The sequence below is a fragment of the Pygoscelis adeliae genome, unplaced genomic scaffold (genome assembly GCF_000699105.1).
Source record: "Pygoscelis adeliae isolate BGI_AS28 unplaced genomic scaffold, ASM69910v1 Scaffold67, whole genome shotgun sequence".
NCBI lineage: Eukaryota > Metazoa > Chordata > Aves > Sphenisciformes > Spheniscidae > Pygoscelis > Pygoscelis adeliae.
This window is the reverse complement of record NW_008825271.1, coordinates 2,917,024-2,935,883: the sequence shown is the minus strand read 5'-3', so window position 1 is coordinate 2,935,883 and position 18,860 is coordinate 2,917,024. Positions and strand designations below refer to the sequence as shown.

General features: G+C 45.4%; 1 protein-coding gene across 1 annotated transcript in view; it reads left to right on the top strand.

Annotated features, from left to right (window-relative positions):
- Positions 1-15,480, top strand: part of LOC103921753 (probable E3 ubiquitin-protein ligase HERC3) — a 48,961-nt gene extending 33,481 nt beyond the window's left edge. The window contains exons 16-25 of the mRNA XM_009329765.1: positions 776-799; positions 886-975; positions 2,719-2,889; positions 3,507-3,650; positions 5,002-5,168; positions 6,334-6,400; positions 8,318-8,400; positions 11,476-11,659; positions 12,402-12,504; positions 14,318-15,480. Of these exons, the coding sequence (XP_009328040.1) occupies positions 776-799; positions 886-975; positions 2,719-2,889; positions 3,507-3,650; positions 5,002-5,168; positions 6,334-6,400; positions 8,318-8,400; positions 11,476-11,659; positions 12,402-12,504; positions 14,318-14,526 (1,242 nt within the window). The 3' untranslated portion in view covers positions 14,527-15,480. The remainder of the gene's footprint in view (positions 1-775; positions 800-885; positions 976-2,718; positions 2,890-3,506; positions 3,651-5,001; positions 5,169-6,333; positions 6,401-8,317; positions 8,401-11,475; positions 11,660-12,401; positions 12,505-14,317) is intronic.
- The last annotated feature ends 3,380 nt before the right edge of the window (positions 15,481-18,860 follow it).

Genomic DNA, 18,860 nt, shown 5'->3' with positions numbered 1-18,860 from the left:
GCTCTTCCAGTAACCTGCTGGGTGATCTTGGGTAAGACCCTTCACCTCTTTTATGCCTCACTTTCCCACCTGTAAGAAAGGAGATAACTAAACTGAGGGCTGGAATATGCTGTGTAGGAACCCAGTGAGATTATTTAATTATAGCAAGGAAAGGAATCCCAAGTGTGAGAACACCAAAAAACATCTGCCATGGGATGCTGCAAGAGTAAAACCTGACTCTAGCAAGAATTTGTGTGTGTGGTTTTTATGGACTTTCTAAATGTTGTGTGTGCTGTGCCCCACTTTCCATCATTTAAATAGTGCTGCTCTGTGCTTACTTTTAGTGAGCAGAGCAATAATTGACTCAAATTTATGTAACAATGATAGTTATCAATAAACTTTTAACTATTTTTATGGCTAATGAGGAGTAACTTGTGTTGTAGCAGTGGTCTTATATTGTCATGTTGTGGTCTTATGGTCTCTCCTGTTGTTTTGTATGGTCTCTGCCTTGGGGGGCGTAGTTTTCTTCATAAGAGTAAGTTTCATTTATGGCAGCCTAGCACAGCCTTCTGTGCCAGTTAGTCCTCTTAGTAATGTTTGATGTGCAAGTTTTGAATTAGACTTGTGTGTTTTCTTGAAGGAAGTTCCTGTGCTTTCCTTTAAGAGGAAAAAACTGGGTTGTTGGCCCCAGAGGAGAAAAATTTTCTTTGGGTCACCTTTGAACTAGTCTGTCCAAAAAAATACAAGACACAAAATCAAGAGTAAAAGACTTTCATATTTCTTTTTTTTTCCACAGAAAGTAAGACCATCTATCATGCAGGTAAGAAAATTGTTTTTCGTGATTCTTATTTAAAGAAGTGCTATGGAAGCTGTAAATAGGCACCAATCTGTCTGCCTTTCTTGCAGGATGCTGTGACACTCTGTTCTTATCCTTTCATCTTCGATGCTCAGGCTAAGACCAAGATGTTACAGACAGATGCAGAACTACAAATGCAGGTAATCCTTCTTTCTCCCCATTTTCCTGCCCCATCTTTTTTTTTTCCCTGCCTTTTGCACTGGTGCCTGTAAGGAAAGGAGTTCACTGGGAGTTAGCATGTACAGCACTTTATTTCCATGAAACGGGGAGCAGAGCAGCTGGAGAACCTCTTTGTCTTGGATATTGCAGAGGCAGTGCTTCATGTCTTTCACTTCAAAATGTTTGTTAACATCAGAACTGCCAGATGTGCATGTGGTGGAAACTTAAACTGTATAAGGAAGAAGTGGTTATGTATTTACTTCTTATCCTTGGGCTATCATAAAGTGAGGTGTCTATTAGAGGAGTGAAAGGCTGGAAAAGTAGACAAGCTTTCAGGTAAGTGTGGGCACTTTTTTCAAGTTTCTGCCTGGTGCAGGAGGAGTGGTTGTCAAAAGTGAGGGTTGAAGACCAACTCCTGATACTGTTAGTGGTTGCAAGCAGCAGCTGTTGTCAGCAGCTCACCCACTCATTTGCAGTGAGGGGTGCAGACCCAAGGCTCTCTAGGAGCATGTTCACAGCAGGTGTTCAGCTCCAGCACCCTTACCCTGTAGGTGGCAGCCAAGAGGACAGCTGGCCTCTGTGCCAGTGTAAATCTCCCAGCGTGAGGCATTGCTCATGCAGGTGGCTCCTGGCAGGGGCAAAGCGTTGGGCACTGGTCCTTCATCCAGTGCAACTGGGGTCTAGGACTAGTCCTGTCCTCTGAAACCTCTGAGTTTGCCAAGGTCCTTGGTTTTCAGGTTCCTTCAGGAACCTGTCACTAGTTACTCATGGCCATGGTTCCTGTTCCATTTAATATCTGTCTCTTAGCTTTTCTGTGGCTGCTTGAACACATAGCCCACAGCAAGGCAGAGGAGGCTTGGCCTACACTCAGAAGCTGGAGTCAGCTCCTCCTGCTTTCATTTTGCCACGCTCTTCTGTGTATTTCCAGCTGCCCAGTTTGAGCAGTGCACTGCTGTGAGGAGGGCATCTACCTTATCTTGGCAGGACAGCAGCCCGGTAAAGGTTTTCTTGCCCTGAGAGAGAGATCTTTGTGAAGACAACCACTTGGAGGCCAAAGAACCCAGTACTTCTGTGAGTGCTGGAACAGAGGAAGCCTGGTTTCCTGTGGACTTCTGTCTCAGGGTCAACTGACTTTTAAACTGACTTTACAAATGTGAATTTGCCACTTACTATGGATGACGCATAAGAATGAATATACTATGTGTGGTCAAAGCTTTAACTGGACTTTGTGCCTTACTCAATGCCAGAAAATCCATGTAGATGAGAGCTTTGAATTGTATGTGATGGGTTTCGTGGTGCCTTGCAAGGTGCAGTTGTCAACTGGCTCCCTGCCTGGTATGTTAGTAACACTGCTTTCCCTCATGGACTCTGACTCTTACCAGGGTTGTGTTCACACTGAGTTTCTTGACTCAATAAGAGCATGAATAAAGTGGCTTTCCCACCCACCTCCCCAGTGTCAGTGTTCAGGAATTTGATCTCTGTTGTTCAAATTTGGTGAGTCAATCAGTGGACTCAAGAGGTGTTGGTGTGGGAAATGGGCGGGAGAGGGGCAGGTAGGCACACATGCACACACACTTGTACAGAGTGAGCACATAATCCTTGTACCAGGAGAAACCAAACTAAAACAGTAAGGAAGAAAGAAACACCAGGCATATCATTAACTGTTTTCCTTCCATAGGAAGAAAGGAGCTGAGCAGTGGCTGTTTTTCATCCGTTTCTTACAGGTTGCAATAAATGGTGCAAATTTGCAGAATGTCTTCATGCTTCTCACCCTGGAGCCTCTGCTGGCCAGAAGCCCTTTCCTGGTACTTCATGTTCGCAGGAGTAACTTAGTCGGTGATGCTTTAAGGGAGTTGAGCATCCATTCAGACATTGATTTGAAAAAGCCTCTTAAAGTAAGTTTTCCCCACCCCTTTAGCACCCTCTCATCCAGCCAACATTTCTGCAGCCTTTCAGCCCTTTACGTTATCACTTCACCAGTGTACAGTGGCTTTTCCATAGGTATAGCGCACAGGGACACTTGATCTAGTCGATGTGGGGGTTGAGTCTTTCTCTTCTCTGACTCAGAGTGTTTTGGCAGTGGACAGTTTACAAGGCAAGCAGGGGGTTTACTCTTTCTGGTGTGTCTACTGTATAAGGGGTGGGGGAGGAAATATTTCTATGATATTATGCAGTCTCTGTTTTGCTCTTCTGCAGGAACAGACCACTCAGTGTTTTATCTCTGAGAGGTTGCTACAAAATTCAGCAGCTGCTGTCATGTTGCTGCTTTTGTTGTTGGGAGGACAGGTGGTTATTTATGATTTGTATAAGGAGTTAAACATTTTCAAAATATCTCATTTGCCACCCGCTGTTTGCTCTCCCTCCCTGCAAGCAGAGCACTGAAACAGGCTCAGGGGTTGCAGTGGGTTTGGGCATGTTAGATCAACTGCTTTGCATGGCTTCCAATTAGAAAGATGTCCGATTCGCTTAGTGTCAGCTTTGCATTCCTGTTATGGACCTGCTTTTTCTGTAGGTCATCTTTGATGGTGAGGAAGCTGTTGATGCTGGAGGAGTGACAAAGGAGTTTTTCCTCCTGTTGTTAAAAGAACTCCTCAACCCCATCTATGGCATGTTCACTTACTACCCAGAGTCAAACCTGCTGTGGTTTTCAGATACGGTAAGCCCTTGCCCTTTATACACACAGGTTGAAATAATATGCAGCATTTAAATGACAAGAAAGTGGCAAACTATGGGAAAGAAATGATCTTCCTTTCATTCTCTACCCACGATACGATGTGAGCTCTATTTTCAGTCAGTGGAACTTAGTATAGGTCCATTAACTTCAGCAGAACGGTGATGATTGTGCCTGTTAAGGAATTGAAAGAGCCAACTCCTTCTTATCCCATAATAAAGCTTGTATTAAGCATCAGATGACAGTTAATATAACTCTTATTATCATGAAAGTGATAATCATGTGCTATTTACAGAACCAGAGGTTTAGGTCATAATGGCATTAGAATTCTGTGCTTCCCTTGCTGTTCATGTAATTGCAACCAATCCACTTAGTCATGCATCACTATCACCTTCAGGGTCTAAACTTGTTAATGCTTTATGTGAGGAAGCTCTTAATGCTTTGTGAGGAACCTCTTAAACGGCAAGAAACATGGTTTGTAGTGAAAGCTGGTTGGTTTTGGAAGGGTGTGGAGTGCAAGTTCTGTACCTGTCAGATAGCATTATGCTGGAGGTGGTGGTTTATGTCCTTTTTTCTTCACCTGCCTAGCTAGCAAGATGGAAAATTATACCAGTCTTCCCTTAAGGTGTAGGTGCCCTGGTGGGGGTTCTTTTAACTTATTAATTACATTTTACAAGGAAGGAAATTACATGGCACCTTTTGTATCTTGTAAACAGTATTACAGAGCAATTATTCCTCGTGTTAATGCTATAAAACCAATGTCTTTTGGCACTAAGAATAATGACAGTGTAAGCACTGAAAATGAGTCACATATTTACAACACTTAACAAATACAGGCAGCCAGTCTGACATACCAGTGTGAGAGTAAATATGCAAAGGAATGAAGGCCGGTATACCAACACCTGTGTTGGTATAGCTGCTTGGGTGGCACTGTGGTTACGCATAAGCTTTTAATAGAAAATAGGATGGGTGATTGGGAGAGAATTGTTAACGCATTTTCCTGCAGTACATAGACAGCAAATATCGAAGCTTTGTTAATGTCTAAATGCAGAGGTATGTAAAAAGGAAATAAAAGGCAGATAAGGTGGGAAGCAGGTGTTGCTGTTTCCACAGCTAATCATGGCTTACGAAAGTAATAGAGCTTGGCTTCTGAATCTTCATTTCTGCCATGCTCCAGCAAGGAATTCACAACCAAACTGGGACCTCATGGGAGCTCTCTGATTTTGTCCCAGTTGGAAAAGCAGGGGCTGGCTTCTTAGTGCATGAGGGAAAGGGTACTGTGCATTGCGTCCCTGACAGTGTGTCTTATCAGGACTTTCTCTGTTTGGTTTTGCAGTGTTTTGTAGAACACAACTGGTTTCACTTGATTGGCATCATATGTGGTCTTGCAATATACAACTTCACAGTGGTAGACCTTCACTTTCCCTTAGCTCTGTACAAAAAACTCTTGAATGTGAAGCCCTGCCTAGAGGATTTGAAGGAGCTATCCCCTACGGAAGGAAGGTATGAAAAACAAAATTTGCAGCCTTTCTGGGAGGGGAGACCATCCATCTGAGAACAAGAAATGCCAAACTGGGTAAAAGCTGTTCAATAAAACACTTCCTGATACTTTTTGAGTGGCTGATTAATTTTGGGGGGGCTGCAATCCTAGCAAAGTACATAAGCCAGTGGTGAATTTCATGTAAGACTTCTCTCCCACAGGCTATCAGATCCATCTGCTTAGGCTCTAACCTCTGTACTCACCTTTCCGACCCCCAGAAACTGGATATCAACACAGCCAAAAGATACCTACCACACTCCTTTGAAAACAGAGGTGGGGGCCTGTCCCTCCACTGTGTGATTGCATGCATGATCCCAGATCCTAGCCTCAGCCTTCCCCCCCAAGCCAGGCTTGGGTTAGCAAGCAGATCCACTGCATGTCTCATGATGTAGCCCACAATGGGAACTGTGCGTAGGATGTGAACTGTCCCATCCCTGAACCAGTGTAACTCTGACCTGCTCCCATGCCAGAAAGAAGGGACTTGAATGGAGTGAAGGAATGACTTTTTCTAAATGGCGTATTGAATCTTTTCTGCCTAATTGCATGGGGATATTGGTTCCCTCTGACACTGAGAGGTTAAGATCCCACTGTCTGACTGCTGTTGTCTTTTTTTTTTTCTTCTGAGTTGCTGTCTGATTTATCAGCACAAAGCAACAGCTGTATGTGCTATATAATATGTGAGGTGAAATGCCAGGAAGACAGCAGCAGGATTTTGAGGGATAGGAGAAGAATACTTTCTACATGATGGGGATGCAGATATAATCCACCACCCTTTCTTCCTCCTCTCCCTCAGACCTTTGTGTGGTGATGGCATAAATATCTAGCACTCAAGAACTAGAAACATAATTCTATTCTAAGGCCAGGACTCATTAAAGGGGATCCATGTACTAGGTGGGCATGGACTATAGTGATAACTTGTCTGGACTGGCATTTATTCTGCTTCTAGAAAAGCATCTCTTTGAGGTGTATTTCTTTCTTACCCCTTCAGGTGACTCATTCTCTCTTGCAATCCTATTACCCAGTTGTATCATGCTGTTTACTTTTGCTGAATTTCTTTTCCTCTTTAGATGTATGGCTTTTTGAATCTCTGATTTTTTTTTTCCTCATTTTTCCCTACGTGTTATGTAGGAGTCTTCAGCAACTTTTAGATTACCCTGGGGAAGATGTAGAAGAGATGTTCTGCTTGAATTTTACAGTAAGACACATTTAACATATCAGCTCTGTGATTGCTACGGTACAGTTGAAGCCCATCTACTTATTCACGTGTACTATGGTTTATTCCAAACTATGCCTGTAGCACACACCCCATGTTAATGTTAAAATGTTAAAATTCTTTGCTGTCAACTCCCTTGTTCTTTTGTATGTGGTCATGAAAACTGAGCTAGTAAGTAGATTAAGCAGAATGGTTTTCAAAATAGCCTTGTCACTGTGGCATGTGACTTTACATGCCAGTGGCCAACTTCTCACACTAGACAGTGAGAAGTAGATTCCTGAATCCTCCTTGAAAATGGAAGTTAGGCTTTGACATCACTAGGTCAATTCTCAAAATGCTAACACAATTTAGAATTTTCCTTGCTGTCATAATAGTAATACTCTTTACCTTAAAAATTTACAGTGAGTGTACTTGGTCAGACTTCCTTAGGAACAAAATGCTGGAGGCTATTGCTAGGAGACATGCTGAGGTAGTCAGCTTTCCTGTGCTACTAGAGCCAGTAATTTTTTTTCTAGCTAATAACCTAGATGAAATAGTTTTTATTACATGGTGGAGATTCCCTGAAATTAAAAGTTCTATCTTGATGTACATTGGAATATCAGGTACGTTCCTCATCATGTGCAAACATTTAGAACCTCAGAGATATGGCATCTTTCTTCTCCAAGCTATGTTTTTCTCTGACTCGGGCAGGGTAAGGGCTTCTATGTTTCAATGTCTTTGCTTTAAAGTCCTGATGCTCTAACAGGTTGTGAGTGATGGGTTCATCTTGAGCTTGATCTGGCTTCTTGACTGTCCAGGGCCTGCCTGGGGTAAAAACAAGGTACCAGGAAACTCTGCAGCTGTGAAGAAAAAGTGTGAAGAAAATCCTTGCTGAGCTAGGAGAGTGTTGTCCATTTCCTTGTTTCATAAATGAGAGCACATGAAGTCTCTTAGATCAAACTTACCTCTGGAGTGAGTCAGACCTGGGTCTGTCTCATGCAGGTCAGAGCTGCAATTCAGGATGAGACGATGAAGCCATAATGATGATAATGCATACTGTGTAAAAAAAAACAAAACAAAACAAAAAACCCCCCAAAACCCCAAAAAACCACACAACCAAAACCAACACACCCCCCCCCCAAAAAAACACACACACACACACACCCCCCCCCCCCCCCCCCCCAAAAAAACCAAACCCAAACCTGTGAAGTAACACGAGAGATTTTTCTCCAAATTCTCTTTTCACACAGAAGGACATTCTTACTCTATTTCTTGCACTATATGCTGCATAATATATAAAGACATACAGATACCTCTGCTAAAACTTTGAAATTAATAAATAACTGATATCCCAAACCTTGAAATTAATAACTCATCTTGCATGTCAAAATCTGAGCCTCTTTTGTGTATGGCAACTTAAATTGACTCTTTTGGATTTTCTGCACATGACCAATATTTTGTACGTACAGCGTGTTTGTACTGGTGCCATCCTAGGTCTAGGTCAGACAAAAGCAGGAAGCTGTCTGTGGTCATGCCATCTTGCAGTGACAGCGGATGAATTAACCTACTGAGCTTCTATTATAAAAAAGGGAGTCCTTTTTATTGCCAGAACATGTGGGCTTAGTTAAAAACAGGTTTTTTCCTTGGGTTTTTTCCACAGGAAATTAACCTAAAAGAATAACTTTTTTCCTTTCTGAGTTTGCTTTTAGACTTAAGAGCAGTCCTACAGCAACTGTAAATGATGGAAGGTGGTGAAGCACGCAGGGCGTTTGGAGCAGAGAAAAAATGTTCTGCGTATACCCTTCTCTGGCCCACCTTTCACATGCCAGTCATCAACTGTGAAAGAGAACTCTGTATCTTTCTGTAGGCATATGGCCTGAAAAGTACTTCTGGTAAAACTAATTTTCTGGTTTTATATAGATCTGCAGGGAAAGCTATGGTGTGACAGAGCAGAAGAACCTGATTGAAGATGGAGATAAAATTCTGGTGCAGAAGGGCAATAGGTAAGTGGGGCGTATATGGGGATGGACTCATACTTGTGGTGAAGTCAGGTGCAATGCCACAGGAAATTTGGCTGAGGTGAAATGTGGGATAGAATTAAAAGTCACTGCAAATAAATTCTAAGACCAGTTGTTCAAAGTTACTGGGTGCCAGTGGCACTTTGTCTAAACCACGACACACTTGAATAAAAAGCAAGTTTTCATCGTCTTTCCAATGTTTGGAAAATGTCCCCCACCCTTTTGGATGGACATTTTCCCTATAAAAGGCCTTCACATAGACCCTTGGCAGTTTTCTCATGGTAAATAGATTGCAACACGATTTTGGCCCTTGAAGGTTAATCTCCCTCATGGTTTAGAGAGGAACTGTACGTGACCAACAAAACTGGCCCTGGCAAACTTGTTCATACTATTAATTCTGGAGCCGGAAACACTTTCCCGTGAGTATGCCTGATAGAGGACCACCATCCCTGATTATGTGCAGTAGGGCTTTACGGCTCTAGATTCCTTTCCGTTTGACTGAACACCTGAGAGTTATTACTGGCACAGCTACCATTTCCCCCCCCCTTTTTTTTTCCAGCTGCTAAACTATTTTCTTCTCATAATCCTGTAATTGGATTTCTACAAATGCCTTTATTACTTGAAACAGCATTCAAATTCTTTCTCTGCTGGCAAAACAGTGTGATCCAGTGACTAGTCAGCAGCATGGTTAGGGGCTTGTGCTAGGATTGCTGAAGACCTTGCTGGCAAGCCTGGAGATGAAGTCATTTCCTGTTAATCTGATTATTTAAAAGGGTTCTGATTGTGTCTGAAGCCATTACTTAAACAAAAGCTTTGTCTGTATTACCTTCTTACCTACTTTACTGCTGCCCAAAAGGGTGCAATTTTACAGCTAAATAAATAGCTGGCTCCATGCAAAACCCACGTGGAGATGGAGCATTGTAAATCTGTCTCCCTGCAAAGAGAAGATGGGCTTCAGGTAAATAGAGGAGAGTTTAATCTACACTTGCGACAGTGAAGTAAAGATGAAAATGCCAGTGATCGTATGCTTTAGGTTTTTAGGCTGGGCATGTGCACTCAAAAGAAAAACGACCATTTTTCTACTGTGTGCCATACTGGCCTAAGGGGAAGAACAAAGATTTTAGCTGAGCAAATGTTTGGGAAGAGCACTCAAGTTAGCTCCTGCACTGTTTACTAGGTCAGGATAGGCAACAAGAGAAGAAAATCCTTAAGGAGAAAGGCTAGCATGTAGTTCCACCAGCTTAACACATTCCAAAATGCAATTGCTTCGTCTTGACCAGAGTTTTGAACTCAAGCTAACCTCTAAATCCAAGTCTAGACATGGCTGTCAATTCATCCACCTTACAGTGCTTAATGACTTCCTCCACTCCTACATCTAGAGGCCAGGGACCAATTTGCTGCCCTCCTGGCCTGAATAGTTTGCTGTGTGCGTGTCTTTGGGCACTGCCCTTCCTGCTTGAGGAAAGTTCACTGGGAACTGAAGAATGCACAGGATTGCTTTGTGACTGAAAAATGCCAAGTAGGAAATGCCTGCGTTTTCCCTTTCTCCTTTGGAGGTCATATTGGGTGTCAAACATAAAATGTTCTTGATAAAGGGTTCATGACCGTAACAGCTAGAGGTATTAAGCAACAGTTAAGTGCTTAATCAGCTTGGATTTCCCTAATGCTCAGGTGACTATCAGGAAAATGACAATAAAACAAATACGCTGGAAAATAACTCCCCCTTCACTATATGATTTCTTATGTCTTAAACCGACACCTCCACCCACAGAGTAGTTTCATGTTCCAGTTTGCCACGTTGGCTGGTGCACTTTCGTCAGGTTAAAAAAAAAAGTCAGGGGAAATATTTTAAGTCGCTGCACAAATAAAATTCTAGTGTTGCACTCAGATCATGGTGCTTTGAGAATAGGAAAGAGTAGAATAAAGATGCTTAACCTCCTAACAAAATCCAGAGACAGGGTTTGGCCAGGGCCTGCCACAAGCTTCTCGCCAATGACTACAGAATGGTGTTTTTACTTTAATGCTGTTCTTGGGAACCCTTGAAGCAAAACAGGGTTGTCATTCTGAGAGGAGTCGTTCTCTTTGCCATGTACTCCAACCGCACAAGTCATGTATTTATTTAACCAGAGTGTGAAGGCTGAAGAGGAAGCTTCCTAAGACTACTTTCTTGCTCTGTAGCGAGGGGTGTTTCTTGATTTCTTTCGGTTGCTTTCTCTTTGGGGCCAGGAGGGAGGGGATTGGCCATGCGGTTTCAGATTAAGACTTTTCAGAGCAGGATTTCCTCAGTCTGCCTCTAGGCTACAGCTTTGGCTTTGGAAGTGCTGAGCCGCGGGCAAGACTTGTTGGGGACTGAGTCAGCAGCAGCTGCCTCTGAAAATTCACAGGGTACCTAACTAGGGCTCCATGAGGCTCTTAGTTTTGGAAGTGGTAGCCTTCTGGGCACTGTTTGATTTGGTTCCCTCTCCCCAGCGGAGCACTTGCTCACAGCAACCTGGCAGCCCGAGGTCACTGCAGGTGGGCAGAGCCCTGTGCTGAGTAACCCTGGATACCTGCGGACTGAGAAGAGCTGTAGGTTATTTCCTGGACTTCCTAAACGTGGGGTTGCAGGAGGTGGGCCAGGGGCTGGACATGTTCCTCTGGTGACTGAATCCTGATACTTGCTTAACACAACCTCTGTGCAGGCACGGGTTCCACGGGGAAGAGGGCTCTGTTCCTGACACCTCCCCAGCGCTTGGTGTCACCCTGGCTCCCTCCTGGCCCTGTGGGCAACTGGATGCAAGGCCACTGGGTGGGTTTATCAGTAGTATAGAGCCTGGGCTGGGGGACCTCCCACGCTGCCACTGCGGGGGAATAAGCAGACACGTGGTGGTACTTGCTGCCTAATACTCTGTCTATGTTGCAGTGACTCAGCTTAGTGAGAGGAGGGCAGTGGGTTGAACCTGTTGGAGACTCATGTTGGCAAGACGCGTTATAGGCAGAAACAGGAAGACTTAGTAGTGCTGCTGCTCAGGTGTATGATTAAAAGTGCTTTCCTTTGCCTGCTCTCTCTCAATGCACTAGGGAAGAATTTGTTGAAGCCTACGTAAATTACATCTTCAACCTCTCCATCCATGAGTGGTACACGGCCTTTTCCACTGGCTTCCTGAAAGTGTGTGGTGGGAAGGTCCTGGAGCTCTTCCAGCCCACAGAGCTCAGGGCCATGATAGTTGGAAACAGTAACTACAACTGGGAGGAACTGGAGGAGGTAAAGCTTCCCTCGTCGTATTTTTCTTACTTTTCACAAGTACCAGGATTGCACAGTTGTATGAGGTGGGCGGTAGCCAGGGACACAAGATGTGATGAGCCATGGATGTCTTTTTTTAAGCTCCTTGTACACATTGCCATCATTCACATGAAAAGTTTCTTACTGGGCTGTGCTGCTACTGATAAAGCTCAGGGAGGAAATTCAGGATGAGAAAGTACAGGGGAGAAGGACTTCCATCTGCTGTTTTTAGGGATGAAACCTAAGACTGAAGGGAAGAGACAAAGTCAGGGTCTTCACCTACAGTAAAACTCACTCCACTGCACAAGGGCAAAAAGTACACAGCCAAGAGTTGAAAGAGGAGTCTGGACACAAAGTAGGAGTTGTATCCTTTCAAAATGCATAGATCAGCAAGTTACTTGCTCTGTCTCAGCCTCAGCAGTAAAAGTGGCTTTGCAGTGCAGAACACCTGATCCTATTCAGGAGTCCAGCCTGTGAACAGGTACTCCAGGATTCCTCATGACACATGTAATTAGCTGAATAGCTAGAAGCCTAATGCATGTTGCCAGGAGAATCCTTTGCTGGGTCTTCAAGCCATGCTGTTGCCCATGACCCATCCTGTGCTCCATTTCATAACTCAGACATCGATATGATGTCAGATACCAGAAGAGATCAGGTCTGGTTTCTGCTTAGTCTTTGCTTTCTAGTGCCAGATGAAATGATGTGCCTTTTTGGTTTTTAATAGAGCGCTGTTTATAAGGGAGACTACACTGCGACACACCCAACTGTGAGAATGTTTTGGGAAACCTTTCATGCATTTCCCTTGGAAAAGAAGAAGAAATTTCTCTGTAAGTATCTTGCAGTGGTGCAGAGTGTCTCCTGAAATTGAAGACTCAGGTGGGAGTGTGCAGAGCTCCAGGGTTATGGCACGTTGCATTAAGTGCTAGAAGATGATTCAGCATGAATGGCTATCCCATGCGTTATCTGCTAGTCAGATAATCTCTTTTCTCCCCCTTGGGTTTTCTCTTTTGTGTTCGTTTTTACCCTCAAAATCACTGGGTGGTATCTGCAGTGCAAGATCCAATGCAGTCTCTCACAGGAGAGTGCGGTATCCATCTGTTCGCATTGCCAGAAGGTGAAATCGTAGCTAGTCCCCAGTGCCCATACTTAATCTGGTTCCTTCTTCTGCAAGCTGAGCTTTCAGGCATCGCAGCACTCTTTAAGGGTAATGGGGCAGTTGTAGGGTGACAGCTGAGTGGAGAAGCTAGAGTATAATGTGACAGGAAAATGGCACGACGTATTGGTGTGACTAGGTAGCAGATAGATCCCCTCCTGATGGTGGTCTCCTGGTGCTAGTATGGTGGGTGGTGTGCTGAGAAGTCCCCTGCAGAAGTGGCCTAGGGAAGTGCATGTCTGTGTGTGTGTTGCTTCAAGTGTCCCAGCCACCCACAGATCTGAGCTGCTGTGTGGGGGTCACTTTATCTGGGGACAAAAGGGGAGATGAGGAGAAATACATGGTTTTAAGGGCAGCTGGTTCTGAGTCTGTTACAGCCAGCAACTTTTGCTCCCTTGAGTCTGCTACAGCCAGCAACTTTTGCTCCCTTGGGAGTCCTGGTGGACACCAAGTTGACCATGATCCAATAATGTGCCCCTGCTGCAAAGAAGGCGAATGGTATCCTGGGCTCCATTATGAGGGGTGTTGCCAGCAGGTTGTGGCGGGTGATCTTTCCCTTCTACCTGGAGTGCTGTGACCAGTTCTGGACTCCCCAGTGTACAGGAGACATGGGCATACTGGAGAGAGACCAGCGAAGGGCTGCTAAGATGACTGGGGGACTGGAGCACCTCTCCTATGTGCGAGCTGGGACTCTTCAGCCTGGAGAAGAGAAGGCTCACAGGGACTTCATCAGTGTATATAAATACTTGAAGGGAAGGTGCAAAGAGGATGTAGCCAGCCCTTTTTTGGTCGTGCCCAGTGAAAGGACCAGAGGCAATGGGCACAAACTGAAACACAGCAGGTTCCTTCTGAACATCAGGAAACACTTTCCCTGTGAGGGTGATGGAGCCCTGGCACAGTTGCCCAGAGAGGTGGTGCAGTCTCCATCCTTGGAGATACTCAAAAGCTGGACACAGTCCTGGGCAGGGGGGGTTGGACTTCCAGAAGTCCCTTCAACCTCAACTGCTCTGTGATTCTGTGACTGCTGGAAAGATAAAGGCCAGTGTTTTTATGTGAGGGGTTTTTTTTAACCCCCAAAGAAACAAGTGGTCAGCTAGTTGTCCTGCATGTTTGAGTTGGAAAAATGGCGTGGCCAAAACTCGCATGCTGAAGTCAGCAGCTCTGTAGAGTGTGTCGCGGGGGTCCCGGTTCACAGCAGAGGCTTTTGTGGGTAACTCCCCCATAAGAGGGAGCTTTTAAGGGAATGGGGAGCTGTGGGCTGCTTTATTTACTCATCTGTGCACCCAGCAATGGCCTTGCTGCTTGCCTCTGCTCTCCTGTGTGTCCCTTGTGAGGCCAGCCATGTCCTGCATGGAGTTTAGTCAGCATTTGGGCCCCTCCAGGCAGTGTCCCACTGTGTGGGTGGGGATGGAGTTTGCCTTCAGGTGCAAGCCCTCGGCATGAGGTCACCTGCTCTAAGTGTCCAACCTTCCCTCTGCTTCTCCTAGTGTTTCTGACGGGCAGCGACCGCATTCCCATCTACGGCATGTCCAGCCTGCGCATCGTCATCCAGTCCACCGCCAGCGGGGAGCAGTACCTGCCCGTGGCACATACCTGCTACAATCTCCTGGACCTGCCCAAGTACAGCAGCAAGGAGATCCTCAGTGCCCGGCTGGTGCAAGCCATCGATCACTACGAGGGCTTTAGCTTAGCTTGACCAGTGTGGGAGAGGCACAGACACTTGGGTACGGAGGAAGAAAACAGTGGGCTTGGCTTTATTTTTGTAAGGGAATGGATCAGAACATTTTGGGGGAAAATATAATTAATAATAATAATAATAATAGATTGAGATGATGCAGTCTCAGCCTGATGCTGCCAGCATTTTGTGGGGCTTCAGCAGGGAGAGGCTATTGCTTTCAATTTTCTCATCTACTGAACAAAATCGGTTCAGTGGGCATTTCTGTTGTTTCCCTCCAACTTGACACCACTGCCCTCCCAGCAATACCTTGTGGTTTGCTTTTATTGCCCCTACACACACACACTTACCTCTCCTTTTAGTCCAGTTTAAATATTTTGATGTTCCTTGCATTTAGGCTGTGGTGGAAACTGAGGATGAAATAGTGATCTCCTTTTTGAAAAGCTGTGATTTCCCCCCACCCTTTTTTCCTCCCTTTTTAAATGCAAGCTGGTTCTTGCTTGCTTTGAATGGAAATATCCCCTCTGCCCTTTGGTCCTTGGTGGATGGTACTGGGCTGGGACGTCGTTTGTGACCCCCAGGGCGGCGTACTAGTGACGCGCTGTCTTTTTGCACCAGGATGTCTCATGGAGAATATGATGGTTTGGGGGGGTTGGCTTGTTTTTCCTCACTTGTCTCAAATTTTGTTTCCAAGCAATGTCGTCTTAAAGAAGCCTCAGACTCCTCTGGAGTGGGGTTTGTGTTCAGGCTTGTGGAAGGACAAACCCTACCTGTAATAACAGGTTTCTCAAATTGCATCTCTTGTGTTTCTGTCTTGGCAAGCCTACAAGTTAGCCGGGTGGGCTTTGCTGAGCCCTGTTTTTTCCATCCGAACAGACCTGTTACTCCAATACAAGGTGAGGTGGCTGCTTTTACCACTGCCGCCTTTCTCGAGAGGAGTCACGCGTGTGTGAAGGTGCCCATGCACGTGCGTGAGGTGGGTACAAGCTCTCCAGTCTCATCAGGTCAGAGGAAAGAAACAAGCGTGAGATCCACACTTGAGTGATAATGCTCTGTTTGGAGATTGGTTTTATTTTTGCAGTTAGAGTTATCTTGCTGTTTGAGAGGAGCCCTTTCGCTTGACAGCTGTTTTGCTGGGGGGGCCCTAAAGGACAATCCATATGAATTAGACTGGAAGTGTACGTTAGGAATTGAGTAGACAAAATCATTACCTAAATCTATCCTGTAAGATTGGAGAGCCTTTATCCTCTTTCCCCCGGTCTTCCCCCTCCATTAAATGAAGTTTGAATGATTTCCCTCCCCCACACCCCCCCCATTTTTCAGGTCTTGATGTAAATCTCATTTTAAGCCTAGGGTGGTTTTGACATTGACTTGTTATTAGGACATAGTATTTATGCACCATGTTCAATATACAGTATTGAACTTTGCACCTCGTAACAAAAGGTTTTAGGCTTCTGGGTTTTTTTTAAGACAAGCTGTGGGCTACACTGAGAGCCCTTCAGCCTCTTTCTAATGCAGTATTGAAGACAAATATACAATTATATCAAATGTTTATTTTCGATGTGTGTGTACATAGTACAGTATTATGCAATAAATTTGATGTTTAATTCTGACTGAGTGGCTGCCTTTGTGTCAGGAAGCAAAGGAGGGGCTGCTCCAGGCACCGCCACTGCCTCTCCCGCTGGTCTCACCGTATCTCTGAGCATCTGGAAGAAGGGCGCTGCTTACCTCTGCCTTGGCCCGGCTGCTGGTGAGTGCCCCGGCCCATCCCCTTGTTGCTTGCTTTGATCAGATGCTGCCCTTCCCCTTCCTCACCCGGATTCGGCCTGGTGCGCTGGTCGCTAAACGAGAGCGAGGCAGGATGCAGCCCCAGGGAACTTGCCGTATCCACAGACGGAGAAGGAGGGGTTTTGTCTGCCTGTCCTGGCTCATCCTCACATCCCTGGTGTTTCTTCTCCTTTCCTCCCAGCTCGCAGGCAGCAGGGCGTGCAGTCGTGCCTTTCCTCGCGGCACTGAAGGCCACCAGGCTTCTCCAGCCTGTGGCCTCTTGTGCCCAGCCCCGCAGGTGTAGGCAGGGCCCCTGGGACAACATCCCCAAGTCCCCTGTGGTCTGAGCACCCTGAGGCACATGGGGCCCCAGCTGGGTGCTGGAGGCAGTGAGGCTGTGGCAGCCCCCTCCTCTACATCGGACTAGCCTCAGAGCTGTTTCTTCATTAATTAATGGCAAGCGATTAATTAACAAGCGGCCTGTGTGTGCAGGAGCTGTGGCAGCAATACCAGAGGAACTGCACCACCAGACACTTGCGGAGAGTGTGTGGTGGCTCAGGGGCTCCCTCAGGAGCCAGGGCCCCTTATACCCTGTTTGCTTGGTGAACCCTTACCCCCTCACCCCAAAATGGGCCCAGGGAGGGGGTGCTCAGCACCTGCTTGTCAACTGCTGAGCTGCAGCCTGGGGATTCAGCCAGCAAAGAGGTGGCCTCATGGTGCTCACCTGGCTCCCCAGCACTGTGGGGCATCATTAGTATATGCAAATGCAGTTAATTTACTGGCATAATACAGGATTTCCATCATGTGGGCTTATGGCTTCAACTTCCCTGAGCTTACAAAGAAAGGGCACTGCTCTCTTCCCTTTAGCTGTGCGGGTAAACACACAGCATCGAGGCAGGACTAATGAGGTACAATGTGCATATTTATATTTGTGTGTATATATGTATGTATATAAAAATAAGCATATACATATATACGTTTGCAACATAATTTGTAATTAATGTTACTGCATCTGTTATACCTACAAATAAATCTTATCAGACTAAAAATATGTATTCAAAGTATTTGTGTTGTATCGGCAAGATGGGCAAGCTGAAGTGAAAGGAAAAGACTTGACTCAAAATGGCTGTTGTGGCACTGGGGAGCATTTGGTGGCAAACAGTGGCGCTGCTCGAACGCCAGACGGGAAGGGAGGCTTTCTGTCAGAACGTCTATTGAAGAACAAAGTAAAATACTTCCCTGCCTCCACAGACATCATAAATACATATACAGTTAGACACAGATATTGCACACATGTATGTATATATGGCTGGATCCATATGTACATATAGGTATATGCACATACCCTATATACTTGCTCTATAAACACAATATAATGTGTGATGTTTGATACAGTTGTATAAGGTCTATATATAGTTGTATAATGTATATAGAATATATACTTTGTATATATTGTGTGTATATATAGTGTATTGCATGTGTTGTACTACTGTAGATCTAACGTGTGTATATTACAGGATATACAGATAAATGTGTATACTTTTTTATATAATGCATCCATGCAAAGTGTGCGTATGTACATATTTATTCATATGCGCACATACACATCTAATTTGCACTAGCAGATGTCAGCCATGTTCAGCCGAGGAGGAGGAGGAGGAGGTGGTGGTGGCCAGGGCTGTTGAGGACGGTGTGAGCACCCCTCCGGCTGGCTGTGCACATGCGTACGCACAGGCAGCTCAGGCCCTGCCTGGCCACCTCATCTTGGGGCAATGCGATATTTAACCCAAGGCAGGGGGGGAGTGAAAAGTCAACCCCACTTCTCCTCTCTTTTTTTGGCAAGACCACCGAGAGGGAGGGAGCCAGCTCAGGGCTGCTGGGACAGGGGGCGGGGTGATTGCTGCCTGTCCTGAGCTGAGCCACCCTTAGCAGTGTCACACACGTAACAAAAACTGCCACCAAATGCCTGCAGTCAAAATAGTTTTATTTTCTTGTTTTATACAAAATACAAAATGTATGTTTGTTGATCCATTTATGTTAAAAAAAGACATTGTAGATTCAAAGTAAACTTGCTTACAGAAATCATGTAAACATAGACCCGAGCCCCTGTTTGCTAAGGTTTCATTAGCTGTGGAATAGCCTGGCTGCATGACAGTTACCCAGTTGCTTTTGTACAGCAAATGCAGTCTGAAAAAAGTGATTAATTTTTTTTAGTCAGGCACAACCCTCCCCTTCCTCCTTCCCCCACTGGCTTCTGCACTCCAACCAACTCAAATATTTGATATACACTGTTATTTGCATAAATATATGTTTGATGTATATACCTAGCCGTATAGTAGGAGATGGTTCACCACTGCCTGCAGGTGTCCGAAGGGAGGCACGAGGATCACTCCAAACATACAAGCTCCAGCAAATGTGCAATGCCCGGTGCTGTGAGTGACCATGTGGGTTGGTGAGACCTGACTGCCCCCCCCACCCCACCCCCTCCCCCATAGCGGGAGACATGGATCCACTCCCATCGCCAAGGGCAAGAGCTTTTTACAAGTTTTCCATGATTCTCCTTAATGTGGGGCACCAAGACACGCAGG